This window comes from Rosa chinensis, chromosome 1 (genome assembly GCF_002994745.2).
Source record: "Rosa chinensis cultivar Old Blush chromosome 1, RchiOBHm-V2, whole genome shotgun sequence".
NCBI lineage: Eukaryota > Viridiplantae > Streptophyta > Magnoliopsida > Rosales > Rosaceae > Rosa > Rosa chinensis.
In genome coordinates, this window is record NC_037088.1 from 61,425,247 (window position 1) to 61,448,246 (window position 23,000).

At 38.2% G+C, this 23,000-nt stretch overlaps 2 protein-coding genes across 5 annotated transcripts; one reads left to right on the forward strand and one right to left on the reverse strand.

Moving 5' to 3' along the window:
• Positions 1-9,330: 9,330 nt before the first annotated feature.
• On the reverse strand, positions 9,331-10,527 carry LOC112171304. The gene has a single exon (XM_024308509.1). The coding sequence runs from the start codon at positions 10,525-10,527 to the stop codon at positions 9,331-9,333; it is 1,197 nt and encodes a 398-aa protein (XP_024164277.1).
• Positions 10,528-16,838: 6,311 nt separating this feature from the next.
• LOC112191291 (muscle M-line assembly protein unc-89) lies at positions 16,839-22,829 on the forward strand. Of its 4 annotated transcripts, none has more exons than XM_040511361.1 (9): positions 16,839-17,125; positions 17,762-17,862; positions 18,694-18,879; positions 19,002-19,113; positions 19,207-19,241; positions 19,363-19,515; positions 19,630-22,058; positions 22,245-22,334; positions 22,461-22,829. In XM_040511361.1, the coding sequence occupies exons 2-9, from the start codon at positions 17,792-17,794 to the stop codon at positions 22,526-22,528; spliced, it is 3,144 nt and encodes a 1,047-aa protein (XP_040367295.1). In that variant the 5' UTR covers positions 16,839-17,125; positions 17,762-17,791; the 3' UTR covers positions 22,529-22,829. The 4 variants fall into 4 exon arrangements, with proteins under 4 accessions (XP_040367295.1, XP_040367291.1, XP_024186409.1 ...); XM_040511357.1 differs by lacking the exon at positions 16,839-17,125 and adding an exon at positions 17,396-17,414 and having other exon boundaries at positions 17,760-17,862; XM_024330641.2 differs by lacking the exon at positions 16,839-17,125 and having other exon boundaries at positions 17,658-17,862.
• Positions 22,830-23,000: the final 171 nt, after the last annotated feature.

Sequence of the window (23,000 nt, forward strand, 5' to 3'; positions counted from 1 at the left end):
TCGTCTATTTGAAATATCTTTGGATGCAGGAGGAATATGATACTCATCATCCAAAAGGTCATTGTGCAATGGTTCTTCCTTTTCTACAAAAGAGGTCAAAAATTATTGAAATAACATTGTGTTTGCTCTTGTACAATTTGGTCTTTGTGCAAGAACAAGAAAGGAAATTGGGATTTGAGTTTATGGATTAGGTGATAGGATTGAGGTTGAAGTTCTTCCTTTATCTTTCTGGGGTAAATATCATAATTGGGATTGAAGATGAAGAGGATGGATGGGTACATACCCATGGGTAAGGCAATAGAGGGAGTGCAACACATAAAATCATAAAATATAGTAAATTTTGTTGTAGAGAATTGGAAAAATGTATTGTATTCATCTCACCATGAGGTTTATATAGGGTTACCTCACGTACGTATACAAAATGCAATACATAATAGCTATACTAATCAATCGCACATTACAAGTATGTCAATCGCATACATTACGAGTCTGTCAATCGCATACATTAAGCAATACATATTGCATGAATAGTCATTATCATTCACAACACTCCCCCTTGGATATTCCATGTCAATAGTGTTGCCTCTGCTATGCGCTTCTAAGTTGCCTCGTCAAAAACCTTGCCAAATAATAAAAACCCTGTGGGAAAAAACAACCTTGGTCGAAGGAAAAAAAGAGCACAACGCGCGTGAATTGGAGTAGTCGACATCCTTCAACACTCCCCCTTGTGCCGCTCAAACTCGGTGATGATGTTTTGATCGTTGCCTCACTAAAAACCTTGCTAGGTAACAAAAACCCTGTAGGACAAAAATAACCCTGGTCGAAGGGAAAAAAGAGCACAACACGTCTTTCACTCTTCGAGATCGAACATGTAGACATCATACCTCCCCCTGATGTCAAGGTCTCCCCTTGATTTCTACAATTATGGGAGTTCGGATAACTTTCTTAATCCGATGCTCTTCACATGTTTCTCGAATGTGGATTTAGGTAACGACTTGGTAAACAAGTCTGCTACATTATCATCTGAACTGATTTGATTCACTTCAATATTTAGAAGTGTTTGTTGTTGCTTATTGTAAAAGAACTTAGGCGATACATGCTTGGTGTTGTCGCCTTTGATGAAACCTAACTTCATTTGCTCAATACAAGCTGCATTATCTTCATAAATGCATGTAGGTTCATATGTGGTAGACTTCAAACCACAAGTTCCTCGAATGTGTCTAACTACAGACCTTAGCCATATGCATTCTCGCACGGCTTCATGTAGAGCGATAATCTCTGCATGATTTGAGGAAGTAGCAACAAGGGTCTGCTTTGTAGACCTCCAAGATATCGCAGTGCTTCCCATGGTAAAGACATAACCCGTTTGGGAGCGACCTTTGTGAGGGTCAGAGAGATACCCTGCATCAGCAAAACCCATCAAGACATCGTTATCATTTTGATGGAAGGGAGGAGGAGCACGGAAGGTGGCGTTTTGCCTTGTGGAGTCCGATCCCACACTTCCATTATTTCTTTTCTCTCTGTAGGGATAGAACAAGCTCATATCAATCGTACCTCTCAAGTATCGAAAGATTTTCTTTATGCCAATCCAATGGCGACGTGTTGGCGCAGAACTGTGTCGAGCTAACAAGTTCAATGCGAATGAGATGTCCAATCTTGTGCATTGAGCTAAGTACAATAATGCGCCTATTGCACTTAAATAAGGCACTTCAGCCTCTAATAAGTCTTCATCCTCATCCCTTAGACGAAACGGATCTTTTTCAGGCTCAAGACTACCATCGATCATGAGAGTACTCACAGGCTTTGCTTTATCTTCATTAAAGCGCCTTAATAATTTTTGAGTATATGTTGACTGATGGATCATAATCCCATCACTACGGTGCTCGAGTTATAGTCCGAGGCAAAACCGTGTTTTCCCAAGATCTTTTATCTCAAATTCAGATTTCAAGTACTTAGCAGTTTCCTTTAACTCATCTAGAGTTCCAATTAGGTTCATGTCATCGACATAAACTGCTACAATTGCAAATTCAGAACTTGTCCTCTTTATAAACACGCATGGGCATATTTTATTGTTGACATATCCCTTCCCAATCAAGTAGTCACTTAGACGGTTATACCACATCTGTCCGGATTGTTTCAATCCATATAGTGAGCGTCTCAATCTTATTGAAAACTCGCTCCGTGGTTTAGAGTCACTTAACTTGGGTAATTGAAGTCCATCTGGAACCTTCATATATATCTCTGAATCTAGATCCCCATAGAGATATGCTGTAACCACATCCATAAGCTGCATGTCAAGTTTTTTGGAAACTACCAAACTGACAAGGTAGCAGAATGTTATAATGTCCATTACGAGAGAATATGTCTCCTCGTAGTCGATTTCAGGGCATTGTGAGAAACCTTGCGCCACAAGGCGGACTTTGTATCTAACAACCTCATTTTTCTCATTACGCTTTTTAACAAAGACCCATTTATGGCCAATAACATGCTTTATTCTTGGGGGTGTCAGCGTTATAGACCCAAATACATGTCTCTTTGTTAGTGAATCCAATTCAACCTGGATCGCATCTCTCCATTTAGGCTAGTCTGCTCTTCGTTGACATTCTTCAACGGAGCGAGGTTCGATATCATCGTGTTCTATAATTCATTGAGGATAATAGAATCTCGATTAAATGTCTCATGTACATTAGTGTAATTCATGGAGATCTCCATATTCCCTGGAATTGGTTCTAACATTGGAGCGTCCCCCAATGATGTCTCTTGGACATAACCATAATCTGGAATATCTTCATGAGACGGGTTATTTATGTCGATGATTAATGAATCTTTCTGTGCCAAACTCGCTTTCTTTCTCGGGTGAGAATCCATCGAACCTTTGGGCCTCCCACGTTTCCTTGCTGGGAGCCCGGCCTAAGCCATATTGTCATCACTATTAGTTGGGGCGGCGCCATGCCCAATACCTCTAGGGGTGGTGCCATGTCCATGATTTTTAGGGACATCAATCCTTGCAGGCACGTTTGAAGCAGGTATATGTGATCTTGTCACTTTAGCGATATCAAAAAACGCATCAGGCATAGAGTCTACTACATTATGAAGATTGAGAATTCTCCACACTTCAATTTCGGACTGTGCAGTTCGGGGATCAAGATGAGACAAAGTGGGGACAGACCACTACAATTCATGTCGTTCCTGTTGAACATTATTGTTCCTATCTCTCCCTAACGACGGGAAGACTGTCTCATCAAAGTGACAATCCGCAAATCTAGCGGTAAATAGATTGCCTGTCAAGGGTTTTAAGTAGCAGATAATGGTTGGAGAGTCATATCCAACATAAATGCCTAATCGTCTTTGAGGACCCATTTTGGTGCGCTGTGGCGGCGCAATTAGCACATAAACTGTACACCCAAATATGCGTAAGTGTGAGACATCAGGCTCATATCTTGTAACCATCTAGGACGCAGAAAAGGGTTGAGTGACAGTAGGCCTCAGACGAATGAGCACAGCTGCATGCAATATTGCATAGCCCCAAGCAGAAACAGGGAGATTGGTGCGCATAACCAATGCTCTAGCGACCATTTGAAGTCTTTTAATGGCAGCTTCTACGAGACCATTTTGGGTGTGAACATGAGGAACAGGGTGTTCAACCTCAATCCCAATGGACATGAAATAGTCATCAAAGATGTAAACTCTCCAGCATTGTCAAGACGAATTGACTTAATGGGATGATCAGGGTGGTGAGCCCTTAATTTAATGATTTGTGCTAGGAGTTTAGCAAATGCAGCATTTCTTGTGGACAATAGCATGACATGTGACCATCGTGTCGATGCATCAACCAACACCATAAAATATCTAAATGGTCCGCAAGTTGATTGAATAGGTCCACAAATATCACCTTGGATTCTTTGTAAGAATGGAATATTTTCCTTAGTGTCCTTTGCATAGGATGGTCTCGATCCTAATTTTGCTAAAGAGCAGGCTTTGTAAAATGAAAGATGGGCTTTTAGAAGCAACCAGGGAAGTATCTGGTTGAGCCACGAAGTCACAATTGACTTTAGAAGTAGAAAAAGGAACTAAGGAGGTATTGGTGGCGTCAATACCACTTTTGGGCCGCAGGGGGTAGGCGGCGCCAGCCCTACCTTGGATCGAATTTTGGTTCTAACTTCTTTTCGTTTTGAAAAATGGATGTCCGTGTGAAGTCTTTAATATACGGATCGTCATATCACGACTTGGGTGTCCCAAACGGTCATGCTAAAGCCTATATGTGTCAGAATCCCATAAGTCATCTCTCATGACATAGTTGGATTCAATAATTCGAATAGTGGTTGCATACAACCCACTAGAGCGACACATAAGTTTCTCTAATACTCGTTTATGTATGTAGTCGTTAGATGTGATACAAAGGAACTCTTGTCCATTCTCACAATATGTTTCCACATGAAAACCATTGGCTCTTATATCTTTAAAACTCAATAGGGTTCTTCCAGCCCTAGGAGCATATAGAGTTTCGGTGAGATTAATACTTGTGCCATTTGGCAACATAAATTGAGCTGGTCCTCGATCATGAATCAATTGTGATGGTCCAGCCATCGTAGTCATAGAAGACCGACTAGGCGTCATCCATAGAAATAGTTGCATATGTTGCAATATAGTATGTGTGGTGCCACTGTCAACAAGGCATTCCAACTCTCCAGGAAACATACTGAAAAATAATAAAGTTCGGAATTAAAACATGTCCATGACATCGAATAATAATTCGATACTTTATTAATAAAGATAGCCAATGATTACATCAAAGGTCCCAAAAAGTCTGATCCAAAATAAAATCAAACTAAGATACATTGTAGTCACTCTATCCGTTTGGTAACTCCAATCAAATATGAACAGGAAAGTAGAGAGAGATGTTGGTGGAGCGAGGCTCTCTTAAGTACCATTAATCTTAATGATTTTCCTAGACATCATATTTTATTGGGTGCACCACATAAGAAAGAGTTTAATACAATTGTCATTTATTGACTAAGGCATATTGCCATTACAAAAATTCTTGGAAAATAAAAAGGACTATTCTAATCAAAGTCTGCAGCATCCTTGTGCACTTCATCTTCAGCTTTGAAGTCCTCTATGGTGAGATTGATATCTCCACCATCTTCTTCTTCTTCTTCTACAACGTACACTTCTTGCTCCCTCAGGTCCCTGTATGCCCTGTATCTTGAAGCTAGTTGCTCACTTGCCTTGCATTGCTTGAACCAATGCTCACTTGATCCACATCGATGACACATGTCATTGTGGTTGCCTCCCTTTAATTGAGGTGCACGTTGTGGGCGTTCCCTAGGAGGGTTGGCGCCACCACCACTAGCCATGGCGCCACTACCACTACCAGGGATACCACGACCACCTCTCCCACGTGTGGCATTGCCACCACGTGTATTCGCACCAAACCTGCGGTTTCCTTCCTTGTTAGGGCGGTTATATGGACCCATACGTCCCTCATATCCCTTATTCTTAGAGTTCCGCTCCTTGCGCCCTCTTTTAGGTGCATTATAATTCGCCTCATGAACGCTCTTAGTTCCAATGGGCCTTGAATTGTAATTCCTCACTAGTATGTTATCATGTTTCTCAGCTACAGATATGAGATTGATAAGCTGATGAAATCTCGTGATTCGTCCAGCATTGACTTCAGTGCGGTATTGCTTTGATACCACAATGGCTAAAACGGGGAAGGTGGAGAGAGTTTTCTCAATTAGCTCTTGCTCTGTGACAGCTTGTCCACAAAACCTCAACATGGACTGTAGGTGAAGAGCTTCTGAATTATATTAAGCAACATACTTGAAATCAGCAAAGCGCAGATTGTTCCATTGAACCTTCAAGTCAGGGAGGAGGGAATCTTGGACATCACCAAAGCGCTCTTCTAGCGCTACCCATAGCTCTCTTGCATCCTTAATTGACATATACTCCAATCTAAGTGCTTTGTCCATATGGCGTCGCATCAAGATACCTACTTGAGCATGCTTTGTAAGTGTTCGCACAAACACACGATCCGGGTTAGGTGCCTGGATTATGGGTAATATTCCCTTTGAAGTGAGGTGGTTCTCAACATCGATTACCCAACTGTGGTAATCCGAGCTTGTTGAGTCAAGCATGGGAAAGTCGAGTCTAGGTTCATTCGACATCCTGAAAATAAGAAGAGAAGATATATTAGTTTCGGAGCTAAACTTCCACGAAAACTAAAATAATAAGATTTTCGAGCTATGCTACCAAGAAAACAATTTCCAAGAATCTCTTTTGGATTAGACCAAACAATAATGTTTGAATATGGTCACAATTTGATGCTTATGGACACTCTTAGTCCGAGCATTATGAACACTCTTAGTTCATACGAACACTCTTAGTTCGTTAAGCGTGAATCCCCACAATTCTGGTTTATTAAATAATCGAACCCATGTTCGTATATTGAAAATCCTACATAAAATAAAGGAATTTAAATGACAGGAAAGCAGGAACTTTAATCTTTAAAACTTACTTGTTGAAATTCGGAGCAGATTCGCTTCTGAACAGCTCCCACTTCGAATGGTGTACAGATCTCAAAATGACTCCAATAGGGCTGAAATTTGGAGTTCAGATAGAAGAGGCAGAGACAAACAACTTTAATGAAGGAAGGATTTTTATATGAGGTCCCAATCAAGAAGTTTTGGGGCGTGCAAACAGGCTGATCTGCACAGGAACGAGCGTGCTGCTGTGCTGCAGGGGCAGCAAGCTTGCGACGATGCTGCAGGGGCAGTAGGAGGCACATGGGTGCTTAAGGGCTGCAGGAGCAGCGCACGGTATGGCTAGCAAGGGCTAGGAGCTTGCGGCAGTTTTTGGTGAAAGAAATTTCGGGTGTTAGGGTTTTTTTTCCTGGCTAGGGCTTGAGTTAGAGTATCGTGCTGATAACGTGTTGTAGAGAATTGGAAAAATGTATTAGGAAAATGATTTGTGGCCTCAATGAGGCCTAAGATTTGTGGCCTCAATCTTAGGTGTCATGCCATGTCATCTACACAAATCACCTATTTGTTAAATCATGCCATGTCATTATTGAGAAAAAGATCATCTTATCCTTCAAAAATCTAATGAATCTAAATTATTTTGGCTTTCTTCTAAAAAAAATAAAAATTTGGCTTTCTTTCATTTTTTTTTTCATTACACTCGTGCTTAGATTTAAACAACAATTTTTTTTTCTTCAATCAAGAGTAGAAAAACTTTCATGTAACTCAGTTACTAGATTTGCACGTACATTCGATTAATAGATTTGTATAACACATGTATATGAATTCAACTTTTGTTAGGTTCCTGCAAATTTTGAAAATATAAGGTGAAAAATACATATTCATATGATTGTATTTATTCTTTTGTTCATTGTTTTCTCTTTATGTAGCTAGGGTTTAAACGTTAAATCTGAATTTATTATTTTTTGTTTGTCTTTCCCTTATATTTAGATTGCAGATGTTAATTAATGGCTGCTAACGTGTAATTTTTTTGTACCTCTTAATTTAGACATAAGTATTTCTCAAATTCAATTAACTAATGCTATATTTTTGTGGATGAAATTAAACAATATTTGGAAAGAAAAGTTAACGTCTATTTCTTGACACATAATTCAATATATTAATGCCATTTGGGAAGAAAAATTAAAGGAAATAATTTAATTAAATGAAGAAAAATATTGATCAAAGAATCTGTAGACATATCTCTTAAATTAATATATAATTAATAGCTGATATTTTTTTTTGTCACCTAATTAAATTTATTAATGTAATTGATTCACCCCCTAATTAACATCTAAAATGAAATGTAAAAGGGTTGGTGTTGAAATAGTATGATGTGGCAAGATATATTATATGGAATTGAAAATAAATTTTTATTTACTTATATGGCATGACACCTAGGATTTAAGGCCACAAATCTTAGGCCTCATTGAGGCCCTATATCATTGCCCAAATGTATTATATTCATCTCACCATAAGGTTTATATAGGGTTACATCATGTATACAAAAGACAATAAATAATAGCTATTACATTTGGGCAATGATATAGGGCCTCATTGAGGCCCTATATCATTGCCCAAATGAGGCCCTATATCATTGCCCAAATGTATTATATTTATCTCACCATAAGGTTTATATAGGGTTACATCATGTATACAAAAGGCAATACATAATAGCTAATCAATCGCACATTACAAATATGTCAATCGCATACATTAAGCAATACCTATTGCATGAATAATCATTATCATTCACAACAAATTTAGGGGGGTGTATTCAATTCAGATTTTAAAAGACTTTGTTTGAGTTTTTATAATCCATAGATTTACTTAATCCACAGATTATTTAAATTCTATATGGACTCTGATTGATTTTAATGGATTGATTTACTAGTATTTGTTTAGATTTTACAAATTCTAGCTTATGATGTTTTTGGTAGGTTAATTTTTTTCTTCTTCTTCTTCTTTAATTAAGCAATGGATGTATGGATCCAACTATAATACTATATCAATGACAAGAAAGTATGGCAATCTACCATTCTTTATGTTGTGTATAATGATATATGAACAATAAGAGAAAACTAACAAGCCAAAATGTTACACAAAAAATAAAGTAGTAAACTAATGACATAATTTATTTCATATCTAATTTACAAAAGAATCATGTGTGTATGTATCATCTTAATAATACCATTGAAAGTGAGCTTCATTAGCTAGAAGGATTAAGACTTCTAGAGCTATAGTGATAAAAATAAAATAAAAAAATTATTAGATGAGAGCAGAGGCAGAGGAAGATAGTGGGAAAATAAGTCTAAGACAAAATGGATAAGACACTTCTGTTGAGTCCTGCTTTTTTTTTTTTTTGGGTGAAGAGGTTTTTTATTTTTTGAGTAAGAAAGAATCCATCAAAATCTTTTGGGAAGTGGTTGGATTGTTTTTGAGTTTTGATATGTATAAAAAGCACTATAAAATCCTCCAAAATCCAGCATTTAATGAAATTCTTAAAAATCCGTATACTTTTGAATATCAGCATATTTGAATGGATAATTTTAAATCTTAATTGAATACATCAAGATTTTAAAGGACTGTTTAAAATCTCAATTGAATACCCATAGACTTCTAAAATACAAAAAAATCTTGTAGACTCTTGATTGAATACACCCCCCTTAGATAATAGGAGTGCAGATTACAATTTGGGGAGTGTAAATTTACACTCCCTAAAACAATGACTCAATTATCACCGATTCAGTTGATGCTTTCTGAAGGTCGATGATGCTACTACATAGAGGAAGTGGGAAGACAGCAGGGCCTATTAAAAACTTGGTTGAATCCATAAATGATATCCCCTCCAACCTTTAAAACCATGATTGAAGGATTTGCCAAATTCTCGGTCGATTGACGCGTTGCCCATATTATAAATACCCAAATCAATGTTTACTACTGAAGAGACTACCTTATTGTTCATGAAGTATATGCAATTGGCTTTACATCCAGAATAATCAGTGACCTCAATACAGAAGGAAGAACTACTTTGACTCAAGAAGATTGCTCTATTCCCCAAATTCTTGACCTCAGAGTCTTTCCATGATTTGCCGTTATCAAACGGGACCTCGAAAACCCTACAGGCGGTAGTGGATTCATACTTTTTACCGGAGTAGAGACACAAAACAAGCAATAGAGCTCCGGCGCATTCCACCAAGTATTGTTGTTTAATGCGGGGCCTCCTAGTACCAAGTAGTTCCTTTTGATTTATCTTTGGAGCAACAGCCTTCAGTGTTTTAGGGTCGTCGATATCACAAACACAAACGACTGAAACACAGCCAAAAGAGTTCACCACATAAAATTGTCCCCGATAGTAAGTCAGATCCCTGATATAATTGTACTCTGGGAATGATAGCTTCGTCCAATAATTTTCACGTAGTCCTGGTCTGCAATATTCCAAAGTATTATACGCATGAAACATGACTACGTAATCCGATGTCCAAGAAGGACTCGACGATATGACAAACTTGCATATGCCGTCATGATATTTTATCAAACTATTTGGGAGTGGAATGTTTATGGCATGTTTGAAGGGATGTAACAGATTAAATTCCAACTCTTTAGATACAGTGACTACAGTGACCAGCCATCCTAAAGAAGAATAGCACTTTTTACCTTTAGCATCTTGTAATTTACGTCTGTAAACCTTATCACCTTTTGCAGTCAGACTGTAAAGTCCAATCGTCACGTCGCCGCCTGCAACACCCCGTGGAAGGGTAAGTACTACTGGTAGCATTAGGAGAGGAACTTGATATGCTAATAATCTCAATCCAGTGCTAGTAATAGTACCAGTACTAGTACTAGTACTAATACTAGCAAGGTAGTTTTCCTTTGCCTCCATCGCCGCTGAACTCCATGATTTGCAAACTGCACCAAAAGCAATAAAATCCTCCAACGAAACCATCAACCGATTGGCGAAACAGAGAACAAGCTCTCGAGGAATATCCGTAGACCAGTCGACAGCCATTTTTCCTCTTTTTTTTCAGTCATGCGATCTTTAAGAATAGCTTTGCCTCGCCCAAGGGGTTATTTAGGGAGTATATATAGGGTTTAGGCTCCGTGACTAAACCCTATACTCTATATAGAGGCGCTGTGACTTGCCAACCGAATAATTCGAGATTTAATAGGATTTGGATGTAAGACTAAAATGGACATTATTATTTACTTGCAGAAAAAGCAATGGGAAATCTAGTGACTTAAATCCCAGATTACTTATTCATTATGTATCCAAATGCTTAAGGCAGGGAATCAGAAATAACTGCTTGGTTATCAAGCTAAGTGTTAATTAATAATATACCTAAGAATATGTGATTCTGTACTGAATAGCTTCCTTTATGGGAGGAGACTAAACCCTAGACTGAACCTGGTCCATGCACTCTCACCATCACCAGACATTCATATACTCGTCCCAGAGAGAGATTAGATAGTGAGAAGAGCAGAAGATCAGTGTTTGAGATCAATGGCCTCTTCAAGTTTGTTGACTCTTCAAGAACACTTTACTCATACATTTGCTGCAAATATGTTCATGTATTTTGTATGATTGTATCTATGATCCTTGTGTGTTGGATTACAGATTACAAATTACATTGGATTGCCAAGGTTTGTAAGCTTTTATTTGGACTTGCATATAACACATAATTCATCAAACACATGCATTTAAAGTTTACTTAAGAACAAGAATTAAAGTTTGTGCATTGACTACTATCCTGATCATATTACAATTAGGAAAGTGAATAAATATTGTAATATGTGGAAATCTGATTAAGATGTGAAGTAATATTCGCATGAGCATAATATCTAGCTGGTAATGTTTGCAGATTAGAGACTAACCATATGCAATTAGGATTCCTCAATAGGTAGGGATCCTTAAGCATTGTCTCCTATAAATAACATGGTCCCTGCCTTCACAATATATACACACAAGCAATATAATATCCCCATTATAGAGAGTATTGGAGAAAGACAGAAGATCAAGTTATCGCCATCGACACAATGGCATCTTCTTCATCAAGTAAGTATTCCGGAATCATTGGCCTCTGTTTGATATATCTATGTTTGTGTTCTTATGGTGATATGCTATGTCTAAAGGATTATCTCACAAACTTTTCCTGAAAGATAAAAGTTTACTTATTAGACTCCTAAAATGATATGGAGATAAAAGTTTACTTATTAGACTCCTAAAATGATATGGAAAGATTTGGTGAAAATCCTTCAACCATCTACTTCATCAAAAGAAGAAGGTGGAGCATCGAACAGCTTAGAGAAAAGCTGCTTATAAAGCAAAGCAACAAAATGAGAACCTCCAGATTCTTGATGTCAGTATCTTTCTTGGTATCTTTCAGAGGTACTATTACTTGTTCATTTAGTTTGTTACTTTTGTATGTAAACTCATTGACTGCTGTGATCTGTAGGTTTACAATTTTGAGATGACAGAAGTGATTAAACATGAATTTATGACACCATCATCTACCATTTTTTTGCATAAGAATGAGTTATTCTTGACAATTCAAAATCGAACTGTGGCTGTTTGGAACTTACGAGGGGAACCTGTGACTTTATTTCTTTTGTGGCATCCCGACAACAATACTAATGTTGTTACACCCCATATCTGATATACCTTTTTACTGAGTTACATGAAATTCTTTATGGTTACCGTTCGCAGTTATAATTTTAACGTTTAGGGGGTGGTTAAAAAAATTGACTTTTTATGAGTTAAAAATTTGAGAAAATCTCCTTCATGAAAGTTGTAGAGGATGTTAAACAGAGCGCGTGAATATGTGGTACGTAAAAATCGGAGTTCGTATGCAAAAGTTATGAGTGAATTACGAAAATTACTGTTTATGGTAAATTTTTTATATATAAGGAAAGTTACCCGGGTAGGTTTCCAAAACCGGAAACCCACCCCTCTTCCTCTCTCTCTCTCCCCGACTCTTCCTCCCCTCTCGGCCGAATTCTTTCCCCTTCGATTTCTTCCTCTTCCGGCCGACTCCGGACGTAATCCGGCCACCCCCAAGCTCGGTTTCTTCCCCCGGTCACGTCTGTGGAGGTATCTTTGGACGATTTGGCCGGAAAAGCTCGGATCGAAGGAAATTCCTCCCCGGTTGCAGTTTTGGGATTTTGCCGATTTCCGGCCATTCCGGCCACCTCCGGCCGCCATATTCCCATCGAAGGGTTCTTGGAGCTTCGGGGCTTTCCTTCACCGGCTCGATTCGGCCACTTAGAGGACGAGAGGAATCTCCACACGAGGAGAATCACGAGCGACGTCAGGATTGACCGCATATTGTGAGTGGACCTTTGATTTTAATTGATGCATGCAAATTAAATTCCGCAAGTTTTAAGTTATTGATTTATCAACTTAATTATCGAGCATTTTATTTTGGTTTGGATTATTGAATGTTTTATTGGTTTGAACTTTTGAATTAAGATTCGTTATGCTCGATTTGAGGATTTTGATTTATGCGGATTCGGAAATTTATACTATTGATTTTATATTTATAATCAGCTCTTTGAGCTTTTTATGAGATTTACGAAATAAGAATTCGAGGAAGCAAAACTTTATACTTCTTTATACCCTACTTATTGGAACTTGAGATGATCTTGGCGTGCGGGGTCACGTCTTTATACACTTGGATTCTTATTTCGTGAGATATGTGGGGAAACTATACAGATTTATTGGCTTTCGACGATCTTCTTCCTCACCATACGCGGGTCATGTGCTCAGGTCTCCTCCTCACTTACTTTGTGTTTGTGAGTGGCAGTTGAGGTAGCTTTCTCCTCCTCACGTGGGTGGTAGTCGAGGTGATATTCTCCTCCTCGTACAATTTATGTGCGAGTGGTAGTTGAGGTTATATGTTCTCCTCCTCGTACAATTTATGTGCGAGTGGTAGTTGAGGTTATATGTTCTCCTCCTCGCACAATCTATGTGTGAGTGGCAGTCGAGGGTAGGTAGAGCCTGAGGGGCTCCATTCCCGTATGGTGAACCCATTTTCCCCATGTTCTTTTGTTGTTGTTCTTGACTAGTGGGGCTAGTCGGTCTTTTCTTAATTATTGCATGCATCAGGAGGTTTATTGAGATAAATATGGAAAAGTATAAAACCCTTTTTCTTTCAATTATTTATTTTTGTCCACTCACGCTAACGTTTTATATACTTTTCCCTGGGCCATTCGGTTTCAAATGCCCAGATTGCAGTACTGTTGCTCGGTGTACGAGAGTGAGCCATAGTGACCGCACCTGCTTCCGCCATCACATTCTGTAGGTTACCTGGTTAACCTACTATATTCCTTGTCTATTTATATTCCTAGAATGCTCTGATTACTAAGGGATATGTGACCCAACTTATATGTATTATATTTGAGGTCTATGACCTAACTTTGGTGATTGTAGTAACTTGTACCTTTCGGAGATTATATATGATGTTGTTAGCTTTGAGATGGATTGTCTGAATTTGGGAGCAGGGTGGCTCCAGGAGTTGTGGTTGGTTAATTAGAAGTGAATTTTGGTTTCCGCAGGTTTTTGGGTTAACCATTTTTAAGGGAGGTTATGCCGAAATTTTTGGTAAATCTCCTTTAAAGGTGGGTCCCGCAGGACCACTTCGGATTCCAGGGTGGAATTCGGGGCGGGTCTTGTCAAATGTCGTATATATCTATACTATTATTAAGAGAAGATGTTTTGTTAGCCAAAACTGAAAATTTTGACAGTTTTAACCTTGAAATATTAAAAAATTTTGAGAATAAATTAAATCACAAGGGTAAATAAGACAATTACAAAATAGATTTTTATTCAGAAAATAAAAAAGAAATAATTCCACAACCTCTACTTTTCTCTCCCACTATTTTCTCTTTACAATAACTACCCACTAAATCTATTTCTTCTGCAGATAAATATTTTTTTTTTTTACAATTAAAATTTTCTTACACATGCAAAGCATGTGATTACAGAATAGTTACTAGTAATCAGAATCTTATTATTTCTTACTGCAAGAGTTGTTCTGATTATCCATTATTTGAAAACAATGGTAATTTTATCTTATACGTGTGAATATAGGATGATCAAGTTACATATATATACGTACGATGAAAATACCTAACAAAGCACTATTAAAATCTCCGCCTGTAAATCAAGCATTGAAAGTGGCCTGCTTTCATGTTGCGGTATGGGTTATTGGTGAATTGTGTAGTTAATTGTAATGTTTATTATAGAGTACTGTATTTTTGTCATTCCTTTCCAAGGATTTTAACTATCACATACTTCCTGTAGTAAAGTCTCCAAGTTAGTCGTGTTAGAAGGGTTTTTCAGTACGGCTCAAAGTTGTGAATACGTTGGATCTCTAACGATGTTTTCTCCCTATTTACAGGACCATCGATTAACATCAGCAATATTTTTACTGGGAAATGCCTTGCTAAAATAAGATCAAGCAACAAAATAGAAGACGAATGCAGTTGTATCGGCGAGTGTAGTACTACCCCTTGCAGTGCAAAGCAGCTTGTCCATTCATCAAGAATTAGCAGCACGGTTGCGGAAGCCTTGGAAGATTGTAATGCTCTCTTCTACGATGAGAAGCGGAACGAGATTTATAAGGGCAACATGCATGCTCTGCCTAGTTAATGTATGGTCTAACTAATGGCTATATCTGCAATGTCCATGGATTCAGTGTTGTGTTAATCTTGTAGATGGTTGACATCATTGTGCTGCCCCAGTAAAGCTGTACCATTAATTTCTCTTGTACCATTTACCTAAATCAGTACACTTTGTGTCCTGGCCTTCACTTATAAGTAAGAAGACTTTTTCATGGTGGTGAATTATAAAGCTGAATTCGACTGAAAATTAATCTCTTTTTTTTTTTTTTTTCCTCAAGTGCTTTTGTTAGTGTTATGGAGCTGGACATGTGGGAAGTGGAATTAGTGTGACCACAGGTCCCCCTCCTTTTCCTTCCTTTTTAGGGTACTCGGCCTTCTTCTGGGGTACCCTCTCTCTCTCTCTGGTGGTAAGAACAGCACTTTACATGGATTGAAAGTGTCGCAATAGAGAGAAGGGCATGAGTGGAGCGTCAGCTTTAAGATTTGGTCATCTCCGAAGTTTCCTCTTCTTCCACCTCCACCTTTTACACCACTAGCTTCAGGCTTCTACAACTATTGCACGATTTTGGTAATCCGTACTTTGAAGTATGACATACTCCGAAATAACTACACAGTTAAATTCAGTTAAAAAAACAGATCTACCACTTTCGGTAGAAGGTTTTGACTGACATCAGAGGTTCTATAATTAATATTATTTGGAACTGACATTTGAAGAATGTGATGACAGTAGATGTGAGATTTTTATGATGATCTGGGAAATGTAGCCATTGTCCAGAATCCGAAATTTCCTTTTGGAAACTACTCCTTCTATTTCTTGTCCTTAAAATATTTTGAAGCTAAAGGACACTAACATGTGATTTGGGGAATAATCACGACCAAAAAGAAATAAAGATTTTACGGAACAAATAACATTTAAACAAGTGGCCACTGCTTTTTGCAAACCGAAAAATAGAAAGAAAAGAAAATAGAGTAAATCCATGATTTGATACCCATCCTTATCATATGAGAGATTTTTCTAATCCCAGAATTTAAGGTATACTTGACTTTGCTGAAGTGAATAAATTAAGGCTATAACATCTCATGACTCATCGGATAAAGTTTCACTCGTCAAAAACTTATTTTAATGTTTTATTTCACAGATCTGAGAGAGTAATCTATTATTTTTGCTAACAAATTTAATTAGTGGTGTTCATTTAGTTAGTAAATGCCTATAAAAACTATGTTCATTTGTCGTTGGATGTGATAGTGGAAAATAAAACAATTCAACTTAAATGTAATTATTTTTATCTTTAGATTTACATCTGAAGGTAGTTAAGCAAGATATTATTAGTCAGTAACTGACCAGATGAACATTATTACAAATCCAATAATGACTTCTTCACTTATCAGTTATTCATTTTAATGCTAACTACAAGTCGGAATTTAAAAGAATAATTTTTTTCGTTTAATCCGAAAACCACTTCTCTAAAAAAAAAAAAGAACAAATCAGGACAATCAATCAAGACAATAATAGTAATACTTCCTCAGGCTAAACTTCTCTGGCAAATCAATCATTTTAACGGTCTGCTTTAGCCGTAAGTCTACTCAATCGGAAAAGAGTAATGCATTATTATTTTGAGTAACAAAAAATAATTATGTTGCAGACTTGCAAGGCGGTGGCTTTTTAGCTCCTAGTATTAGTCTTGAATAAGCCAAGAGTCGTTGTACGAGTCACTTCACTCTCTCTCTCTCTCTCTCTCTCTCTCTCTGTGTCTCTCTCTCTCTGTGGTAGAGACGTAGAGTAGTAGTAGTAGGAGAAGAAGAAGAAGCAGTGGCCACAACCACACTGAAACCAAAGCCCAAACCTTTTTGCTTTTCCTTTTCCTTTTCCTTCTTTCTTCTCTTTTCACTCTTCATCTTCTTCTCCATCTGCATTCTCGCCACTGCACCTTCTCATCAGATCTCTCTCTCTCTCTCTCTCTCTCTCTCTCTCTCTCTGCGCCTAAGGTACACACACCGCCTCCCTCTACTCGCATTTTCAAAATCTCCTGCTCGGTTTTTCGGCTTTTGATTTCGAGTCATTGAAATGAGGATGAATGAGTTTGAGGAAATCTTTTCGATTTTGCATGTGTTCGTGGTTTGGATTGGGAACTAGTTAGTTAGATTTGTTCATAATGCTAAAATTAGCATTGACTTAATTTGGCTGTGGTTGATTTCAATTGAGTCTTGTTCCGATGCTGAGATAGGGATTTCGTCTCCTTAGATCTGAATTCAAAATGCTGAATTTTTGTAGTAAAGGTAAAAAAAAAATTTGAGTTTGAGCTGAATCTTGATTTTGAATGACTTCTTTTTTCTCTCTCGCAACTTTCGAATTTTGTTGAAATCGAATCGGGATAAGCAATGCTGCTAATTTGCCTGCTGAGTGGTTTTTTTCTTTCTTTTTTTTCTTGTGTTTGATAATGACATTCATGGAGTGTCGGTGTGAGTATTGGAATAAATTCTCTATAGATGAGTTGGCATAAAGGTTGCTGCTTTAATTGACTGGTGCACACTTTTTCTCTATGTTTAGTTGTAAGGTCACTGATATTAATTCTCCTTTTTTTTTGTCCGTGTTGATTTTCTGTCCCTCATTTTCGGATTCAGGTTGCTCTGCTTCTGCTGTAAGCTAATTGAAAATGGAGGCGGAGATAGATGCTGATACACTGTTAGATTATGCTGAGTTTCAGATTTTTCCATCCCACAACAGGTTAGATTTTCGGTACATTTTACTTTTTAAGTCTATCCTTCTGGTATTCAGTTGTGTTGGATTCTTGGAATCATGTTCTTTCTGCATACACTACAATCTGTTATCTGTGGATTATGAATGTTGAGAAACCCTTCCATTATGATTTAAATTAAACGAGAGGTTGTTGCTGAAATTTCAATTTCACAACTTGATCACTAAAGAAGGAATGGGCGATCTAGGGAAAAGATTTCATGAACATTCATTTGAGCTAGATATATAAGTAGTTATCAGGTTGTGCACTGATGATTCTTGTGTTGGACAACTCCACCTCTGTTTGACAGCATCTGAATACTTACAGAGAGAAACCCTCCCATGTTGTTTTCTTTTTCTATTTCAAAGTACGTAAACCACAAGGTCATATCTCTTTCTTAAGTAATTCTACCTCGACAAGTGATATTATGATTGAAACCATGATGTCATTCTGGTTGCATACTGGAGGAACTCTTCTACAACATGCAGATATAGTTTAACTTGAACTGAGTATGTATTAAACAGAATTTAAGGGTGATTTGTACGGACCCAAGTTTTTGTGTGTAGAACAAAAGGATTTAGGGAGTTGCATTTCCACTCTCCCTGTCCCTATGCGAAAATATTTTGGTTGTGTTTGTTACAGTCTGTTAAATTATAGGTTTGGATCTGCATAGTACTCAACAGTCAACACTACTCTTTTAACTTTATCCCATATCACAATTTCAAAAGTTTCTGCTAGTTTATATGACATATTTCTCAGTACATTATCTGTTCTTTCCCGTTGTGATTCTTTTCTTACCAATAAGCTTTATGGTGGTTTAGGTATGAGGCGCATGTTTCCTGTGATGGCGTATTTGAAAAGTTAGTAGCTGGACCCCTAGAACCACTTTTGCCACATTTTCTGGAAGTACATGAATTATACTCAAGGGGATCAAATGCTACCTTCAAACTCCAACTTCCAGAAAGCCTGCATGGTGCAGCATGGTTCACAAAAGCAACTTTAAGCAGGTTTTAGAGAGACTTTGAGTACTAATATACTCTTTCATTGTCACTTGTGTACTTACCTCTTTTGTTTCTTTCATTGGAGCACTTATATTTCCTGATACGAAAACTATCTTATTTCTTCCCAGATTCTTACAAATTGCTGGTTCACCAGATGTTATACATACTGCTTCTGCTCTCAAAGATGAAATATCTCAATTGGAAGAAGCCAAGAAGTTTCATGTTTCTTTATATGGCCAGGTCTCTTCCACCTTTAAAAATTGATGTTTGAGTATGTGGTTTTTTAATCATACTATTTTCTGGAAACTAATATGCTTAATTGCTTGTCAACAGCCTGAAGTCGAGATTGCATCGCCAGATGCTTCAAAGTAGGTCCTTTCAAATGTTTATTTGGAATCTCATGTTGATTATTAATTTAAACTTTCATTTTTCATTTAAGATTCTATTTTAGTTGCATCAGCATGAAGCTATAGGAATTTGTACTGTCAGGAACGAACTTTTGCGGGCTATGGACTTGAGGCTTACAGCATTAAGAGGGGAATTAGCTGCAGCTTTTAGCAAGACTTGCCATGTTTCCTTCTCCTCTAAAGAGGTCACAGATTTAGCAAAGTTTTCTCAACATTTTGGACCAATAGATTTCAGGTAAGCTGCATTATTTTACCTCATACTTTATTTATGTCCATGTGCTTAAATAGGTGTAGTGAAATTTCATTTGTTAAATATTCTTACAGAAGGAATATCATGGTGAAAATGCAGGAATGTTTTCTGCAAGTGCTTAGAACAGTATCAAGAAAGCAAGACCGCTGACCCCTTGAATGATGACAAATTGTCATCCACATTCAATTTTAGAAATGACAATGTTGATGAGACAGATGGAAATTCTCAGATGTCAAAACCAATGCAAAGTGCTAAACCAGTAGAATATACTGTTTCACCTGCAAAAGTTGCCCAGGTTGAGAGACAGAGTTCAACTGAAAGTGGGGAGTCTTCTGAATCAAGTGATGAGGACCAAAGATCTGCAGAAAGAAGTCGAAGTCTTATGAGAAATGCGGCACCTAGAAGGTCGGCATCTCCAATGCGGAGGGTTCAGATAGGTAGAACCGGGTCGCGCAGGGCTGCTGCATTAACTATTAAGAGCCTCAACTATTATCCATCTAGGGAAAAGCCTTTTTCTAATGAAGATGGTGAATCCGAACACTCGAATAAGAAACCTGAGTTTAATGTCCAAAGGATCAGTGTTCAAGACGCAATTAGTCTTTTCGAAAGCAAGCAGAAGGATCAAGCTACAGATACTCAAAAAAGGAACTCATTAACAAATATATCTGCGGTTCCAAATAAAGCTGTATTGAGAAGATGGAGTTCAAGTGTGGGGGTAGCTTCGACCCAATGCCAATCAGAAATTGTCTCTGAAGACTGTGTTCCTGTGACTCCCAATGGTAAGTCTAATGGTGAGACTCCAAAATGTTCAGAGGAAGTGAAGTCAGATTCTGACCCTTTACCTACAGGTCAGAACACTATTGAGACTCCAAAGGTTGATGTCAACCAAGAAAAATTGGAGAAAAAATCAGTGCCATTTGATATTCATGTGGACAGTAGCATAACTCAGGAAGTTATTAGAAAATCAACAGCATCGAGTGAGTGGAATCAAGAGAGGGAAGCTGAACTGAACCAGATGCTGAAGAAAATGATGGAAAGCAAGCCTGTTAAATCTACAAAGTCACAAGCTAGCAGGAACCCAAGCATTCCCGCTGAGAATAGAGGTGGGTTTTATGACCACTACAAGGAGAAGAGAGATGAGAAACTACGAGGAGAGAATTCTAGAAAGCGAGCAGAAAAGGAAGCACAAATTAAAGCCATGCAGCGGATTCTTGATGAAAGGAAAGCAGAAATGGCCTCTGCAAATGTGAATGATAGTGATAAAAAACGTGTGCAGAAGCCCCAAAAGTCGCTTGGAAAATTATCTCAGCCAGCAAATCCCAAGAAGGAAACTTTAAAACCTTCTGTTCCAAAGAAGGTTTCACCTAGAACATCACCCTTGCCTGCTACACGCAAGTCGTGGCCATCAACACCAACACCAAGAGCCACAGGAGTATCACCAGCTAAAACTCCTGTTAGTGCCTCTTCTGCCAGCACTACTCCAACTCGTCAAAAACCCAAGCCTACACCACCCACAGCTAAAGTGGAAAGGCCCCAACAGCGAAAGAGAAATGTGAAGGAATCGGTGATTAATAATGATAGGAGCTTGAAGGGAGTGACTGAGAAGCAGCAGCAAGCAGTCAAAAAGAACGGAAAAGCAACAAAACCAACAAAACCAACAGTAGTGACAACTTCTGGTGATTTTTCTGGTATAATTCCAGCGAAGGCCAACAAGTCGACCAAGAAGAGCAGTGTAGTCCCACTGGAATCGAAACCTTTTCTTCGCAAGGGTTCTAGAGCTAGTTCTGGTGCTGGTCCTGTCGTTAACAAGACCAGAAATGCTTCTCAATCAGACGAATCTTTGAGAACCAGCAAAAACATGGTTGAAACTCAAGAAGCTGAGGTGGTTGGTAGTGCTTCTGACCTTGTGAGTCAGCATCAAGGGCCTGATCTTATGTCGGTGGGTTTTCCTGATGATGTTGTAGAATCAAAAGCTCCAATAAATGATAATCTGACGTGTGATGAGACACAGGAGGGTGACCCAGTTTCTGCTGATAGTAATGATATGAAAGATGTTGCAGATTCACCAACGAAAATTCAAGTTGAAGAAGAATCAATCATCTCCCCAAGTGCTTGGGTGGAAATAGAGGAGCATCAGGCCATGTCCCCATATAACAACAGCAAGTCTCAGCTTACCACTTCAGCCAATGTTGCACCATCTGGACTGTCAAGTCCTCGTGTCCGTCATTCTTTGTCCCAGATGCTGCAAGAAGAAAGCAATGAACCAGATAATATTGAGTGGGGGAATGCAGAAAACCCTCCGGCTATAATATTCCAAAAAGATGCACCAAAAGGACTGAAGAGGCTCCTAAAGTTTGCTCGGAAGAGCAAGGGAGATGCAAACAGTACCGGTTGGTCTAGCCCATCAGTCTTCTCGGAAGGAGAGGATGATGACACTGTACTCAGAAAGGCTTCTCTTCATGCAAAGAACTATGGGCAGCAAAAGACATCCTTATATGAAGGTTATGATGCTCGTGAACTATACTCTGGTAAGTTTCATCCTTCTTTTTGTTTATTTTGTATCCCATTTTTCCCCTTCCTCTGCAGTTGTTGGTTTTATTGAAGTAGATAGTGGACAAAGGCTGCACTCGAGCCGATTTGACCTTGCACACACACGCTTATTCCTTTCATATTCCTAGTCTGATGGTTTAACTGTTGGGGATATGTGCATACAGCTCAATCAAATATCAGCAAATTTGAGGCACAGAGTTCTTCTCATAAGTACCAAGAGGGCCGCGACACAGCTGCAGCACCAACAACTAAAGGTTTGTCTTCACATGAGATCTAGAGTATACAAAATATTATCATCAATGATAGATTACTCCTATTTTGATTCGCCATTTTAATCTTTTAATAAGATTCCAATACTGTCTACCATTTTTGTGTTTCAGCAACAAGGTCATTCTTCTCTCTTTCAGCATTTAGGGGAAGCAAACCAAATGAGATGAAGTTTCGTTAATGCTAGCGATGATTATAGACTATAGAGTAATGGAGTGATGCTTAATATATGCCACTTTGTTCCTGGCCATTGCAAGTTAGGCGTGGCTGAACTTTTTGACTCGTCCTTGTTCTTCACTGTCGTTGTAGGCTTGTAGCATGTATCAGACCACATGTGCAGGGATGAGTCATCCCAATACTTTTGTAATCTATCTCTTTCGTTTTCAATTTCACATTGTAATATTCTATCTGTGCATTCAACAGACCCATATTAACCCCCTATGCTTAGAATGTTATACAACTACAGGTTAGTATTTTTCAAAGGAACAAAGTCGTTTCATATCATATCATATGCAGATTATAACGTGTAAAAATTGCCTATGCCTGATTAAAGACCAGCTGAAATTGTGGCCTACTTTTATGTTAAAGCTCGGGTTCCCTTACACGGCTGCTTCATTTCTCGTTTCATTAGCTCCTCCACTAAAGCATTTCTC